The sequence below is a fragment of the Phaethon lepturus genome, unplaced genomic scaffold, assembly GCF_000687285.1.
Source record: "Phaethon lepturus isolate BGI_N335 unplaced genomic scaffold, ASM68728v1 scaffold56821, whole genome shotgun sequence".
Lineage (NCBI taxonomy): Eukaryota > Metazoa > Chordata > Aves > Phaethontiformes > Phaethontidae > Phaethon > Phaethon lepturus.
In genome coordinates, this window is record NW_010516658.1 from 3006 (window position 1) to 8131 (window position 5126).

The 5126-nt window shown below is 38.4% G+C and overlaps 1 protein-coding gene across 1 annotated transcript; it reads left to right on the top strand.

Moving 5' to 3' along the window:
* Positions 1 to 1109: 1109 nt before the first annotated feature.
* Positions 1110 to 4892, top strand: CHAC2 (ChaC, cation transport regulator homolog 2 (E. coli); the record flags this gene model as incomplete). Its single annotated transcript, XM_010296117.1, has 2 exons — positions 1110 to 1145; positions 4509 to 4892. Coding segments are annotated over 2 exons (420 nt in total), but the record flags the coding sequence as incomplete, so codon positions are not given.
* Between the last annotated feature and the right edge of the window lie 234 nt (positions 4893 to 5126).

Below are 5126 nucleotides of genomic sequence, written 5' to 3' on the forward strand. Positions count from 1 at the left end.
ACAGCCTTTAAGATTATAAAAGATCTGACACTGAATAAATAATATCTACAGTTGATGGTATCTATAAAGTGCTCTACAAAAACTAGATTTCACATTTGGCTTGTTACCAAAAGAATGCATGGCTTGCCAATGACTCAGTGTAGGGGAAAACCCTGCACTCTTACTGTGTGAGAGAGACAAACACAAGTATGGACTTACCAAACAGAAAAGCATGGATATGTCAACATCATCATGTTAGTGATGAATCATAGAAAGGCTGAAATGTAGTAGCCCAAGACAGAAGGTTAGGTAAGACTAACTTTCATTTGAAAGGCATGCATCCAAGTACATCAAGTTCAGATTATCTCTGCAACTCCTAAGAGAATGAACTGCTATCCTACACTACAACGGAGTGAATGCTAATACCTCCGCTTTCCCTTTCCTCTAACCGAAGACACTTGTATGCTAATCTGATGGCAAAATTAGCCATTTTAAACTACAGATGTAGTTCTCCATACGTTTTTATGTTTTAAAATTTTATTCTCCAGGTTATACAACAAATTTCAACAATTTTCTTTTCAGTATTTACAAAGTGTCTTCTTAGTGTTCCTGCAAGAAGTAACTCATTGTAAAATCAGGCCATTACCAAGGTATCCTCCCTCTGCCCAGTAAGGGAGAATGAGCTGGGAGGGGGAAAAGAAAAAATTGCATAGTACTGTGGAGAAACAACATGACTGAGGAAGGTGCACTTCTCGGACAGTTTTACATTCGTGAATTATTGTCACCATTTTAAACAGGAATAGAATTGAGTCTGAACAGCACAAAGCAAGGACATGCAAATCCTCCCTGTTTATTTATTATCCCGCCCTTAATTTAACTTTTATGTTGCAGATACTTTCCACTCAGAATTTAATATTTTATCACAATTTATCTAATACAGATCAAAAGCTACTCTCAGAAAATATTTATACTGGACCTCAAAGAAATAGACCTTATTGAGATTGTCCTGGATTAGTTCTCTCATTGTTGTTGGGTGTTTTTTTTTTTTATTTTGCTGTGGTTTTGCTCATGATTTAGGGTAAAAGCCTCTAAGTGAACTATGATTTTTTTTTTTTTTTTTTAATTTTTAGCCTGGAAGAGTTGTGACTCTGGTTGAAGATCCTGAGGTATAGTACTCCTGTTCTGTCTCTGTAGTGTACAGAATGTCCTGTTGCGTTCCCAACCTGTGTACTAAGTCTCTATTGATTTTTGCTTCTCTACAAGCAAATAATTCTGTTATCTGTAGTGCAATGAAAAGTTCTCTCAAAATTTCTTGGCGTTAACACCAATGACTCTTGATTGTTTCAAATAAATCAAGCAATCTAAACTAAGGAACTGGAAGTAATTTGGGTGTCTTATTACCAAAAGTATATTTTAAAAAATATTTTCCAGAGTAGTCACTTCAGCTATCCAGTTATAAGATGCAGAATTTTATTTTCGGCATATCTACAGTGTTGACAATATGCCAATAGTAGACCCCCAGATGTTGTGTCAGAACTGTCATCTTGCCCTCCCAAAATAAAAACTGAAACAAACCAAGATTACATTGCAGTGATAAAAAAGGAGATACCCTTGCTTTATTTTTTGCTACACAGATAAAATGCTTAAGGAATTAAGTGCCACAACTATATTTTTGGTTTCGATGTAATATTGTGATGGTCATTGTCTCACGTCTACCGTTCTTGCATATCTTTCGACTTTTTCCCTAGGTCTCTCTTAGAAAGCGCGAGGGAAGTGTTTGCAAGAGGAGTGTCCAGGCTGGGGAGGGAGATCAAACAAGGCCTAGGCTTACAGTCGTGTAAGCTGTAGGAAAATGAAGATTTTTCTGCTTATAAAAGTACTTAGACTTACAGTTACCTATTTCTAATTCTGTTTGATAGTAAAGAAGCTGTCTTACAACTACCTGAAATTTTTTTTAGGGATCTTACCCACTAGAGAGCTCTCAGTTGCACTGTTCACCAGCTAGGAGAAAAGCATTGAGGCTGGGGAAGGCCAGGCGAGGCTGTTGCAGGATACACCTTGGCTGCAATTGCTTTCCCGCTCCCTGATGATCCTCCATGCCTGCCACGTCCAGCAGTGCGCTCTGTGCTGGCACCTTGCTGGGGACGGCTGCGATGGTCATGTCCATCTGTCTCTACAGCGCTCCCAGAGAGGGAATCCCTGAAGCTACTAGAGCCTCCAGAGGGGCAAGAGGGAAGGAAGGATGGCATGGGAGCAGAGGGAGAGAAAGGCCACAAGACACCAGGCCGTAAGACACAGAGGATCGGTATTTTGGTAGTAGGTAGTTTTTATTTGCAGTTGCTTACCTATACAATTATGATACTGCTGCCTTACCTATCTACTTCCCTGAGAGCAGCCACAGAGAGAGGTTAAGTGTAGCAGTAATCAAAAAACTTCAACTGTTTTTTGCAGTTAGCAAAACCAGCAAGATGCAGTGCTCTGTGTCTCATTGCAATATTCTGCACCTTTCCAGTATGGGTTTTTTTCACATTTCACAATAGTACTGCTGGGTACTATTATGTTACACAGACACCTACAGAGACAAAGAATGCTTATGCTTGTTGTCACTCAGTTTGTATTGTTAAGCGAACTTATTTGTTGCCATAGAAACTCTCTTCCCCTTAGCAAACCATTTTTGTTTGGTTGTAGGTTTTTTTCCCCTTCTCTCCAGAATGTGGTGTGGCCAGATAATCACACTTTACACGTAAACATCAAATGATATGACAAGTCATTTGCTTTAATTTCAGTGACTCGTTCTGCACTTTAAGAAGGTAACCTTATTTTGAAGCTATCTTAGCAGACTGCAGAAATTACTCCCCTACACGCAGACACCGAATACTGGGGTGACAGCAGCAGTGGTACTTCTACTGGCAATGCCAGCTCCCAGCTCTGTGCTAGCCTGTGTGTCCTTTTTCGCTGGCGATACCCATAGTGCAGCTTGGAAGCATCTCATTCAGAGAGTTATTTTAACTTGCTCCATCTGAATTTCTTTGCCAGTGAAGAGGAAACCACACAGAAGAACAACATCATACTCCTTGTCAGATTTCTGGATTATAATTTTCCATCATCTGAAATAGGAATCCTGTATACTGAAAACTAAATTAATTAAAAGTGTCTGCTTTAAATCCCTATCTGTACCACACCCATATATATTTTCCTATCAACACCAAAGCAGGTTTGAATGGCGGATTTAACTCAAGAGAGTAACATGCGTACAAGAGGGTGTTTTTAAAACTAACATGTTTCCTGCAGGCAGCTGGAGTGAACCCACATCCCAGATGGCTGTGGGAAAGCAAGGAACCCATCTTTGTACTCATTAGTGCTGTTCCTGGCCACGGCACATTAAATGCTGTAACATCTACAAAGGATGCAATAGAAAATGACTCCTGATTTTTATTTTTTTTAAATAAAATGCCTTTGACCAGCATATAGTCTGACTGCAAAATTCAACACTTATGATTTAACACCACCCCCTCAGCATCATCTGATGTCATGACTAAATACTAAAATCCAGTTTTAGGGGGAAGAAACCAAAATGTTAATCGCTTTGTCATCGTTACCGTAGCACTGATATGTATACCTACTTAGCTGCAGGAAGAATTGACATTTGATGTTGCCAGCAGACAGAACAGACTACAATTTACTTTAAAACAGCACTTGTAAGAAACAATATGTAGCCCTTAGTGGCTAACAGACCATCATCATTTTTCTACGCTAGTTCAAAACAAAAACCCATGCAAATCAATCCCTCCACTGATCTCACTGATTTGTTTATATAAAACTTGGTCAGGGAGCACAACTAATTCACATCACAGTTAAAGACTTTTTCAGAGATGTTTTCTGTGAAGAGGTTGAAGAAATATTCAAGTTTTTGAAGATGGTAATGAAATATATCCTGAAAATGTTTGCTGAGGTACTGGGTATGCCACATTTATTTGTGCAAAATGAAGGTTCATCTCGCAGCTTTTTCTTATCTGATTCAGTTTCAGCACAGTTAACATTACCACACTCATCCCTCCAAGTACATATAACAGATGCGACATCCAGGTCCTTAGAAATGAAACTGCAACTAAACAGAGAAAGGACCCGATCAAAATTACTGTTTAAAATTTTAATTTTCAGATACAAATTTTGTGAGGTCAGGAAGATACTTTATCCTTTTTGCCAGCTCCTTAGTAGCCCATGCCAAGGGCTGTTTACTACTTCAAACTTAATTGCAACAAGAAATTGTTTTGTAAGAAAGGCCTCAGCATTAGCAAGAAAGTGGATCATCAGTCTGCATCATTACCATTTTGACTGAAGATTTCCTAAATAAAACAACCCTTTTAATTTGGGACTCCTACAAACAGCGCAAGAAATAGCTCTAAAAAGACTGAAAATTGAAGAAATTTTTTTAAAGAGAGTTCTGCCTAAATACAATAGAAATACATTAATTTGTAAGCATCTTTATAAACACTGCTTGGGTTTTCTTTTCTTATGTTCTTCAACAGGGGTGTGTATGGGGTGTTGCTTACAGATTGCCAGCTGGACAAGAATGTGAAGTAAAGGCATACCTGGATTTCAGAGAGAAAGGAGGCTACAGGACTACAACTGTCATTTTCTATCCAAAAGATTCGTCAGTAAAACCATTTGATGTCTTGTTATACATTGGAACCTGTGACAACCCTAACTACCTTGGTCCAGCACCTCTAGAAGAAATTGCTGAACAGATTTTTAATGCAGTTGGTCCTAGTGGAAGGAACACAGAATATCTGTTTGAACTTGCTAATTCTATCAGAAATCTTGTACCGGAAGATGTAGATGAGCATCTCTTCTCTTTAGAGAAACTAGTAAAGGAACTCTTGGAAAAGCATCAAAACATAAATTGTCTATAAAGTAACTTCTCACTTTTAATGATCTTGCTTCACCTTCAGAGGAATGGTTTCATTGCACAATTGGGGTATGACTTGGAAGCATGTTTCTCTGTACTGTGCTATCTTATTTAATTTAATATTGCATTCAGAATAGTAGTTGGTCATTAAAACACACTGTTACAAAAATCATTCTTTCAGGAGCCTATAGAAAGGGGAGCAGGGGAAGTATTTTAAGTGTGCATTTGGTATATTGGG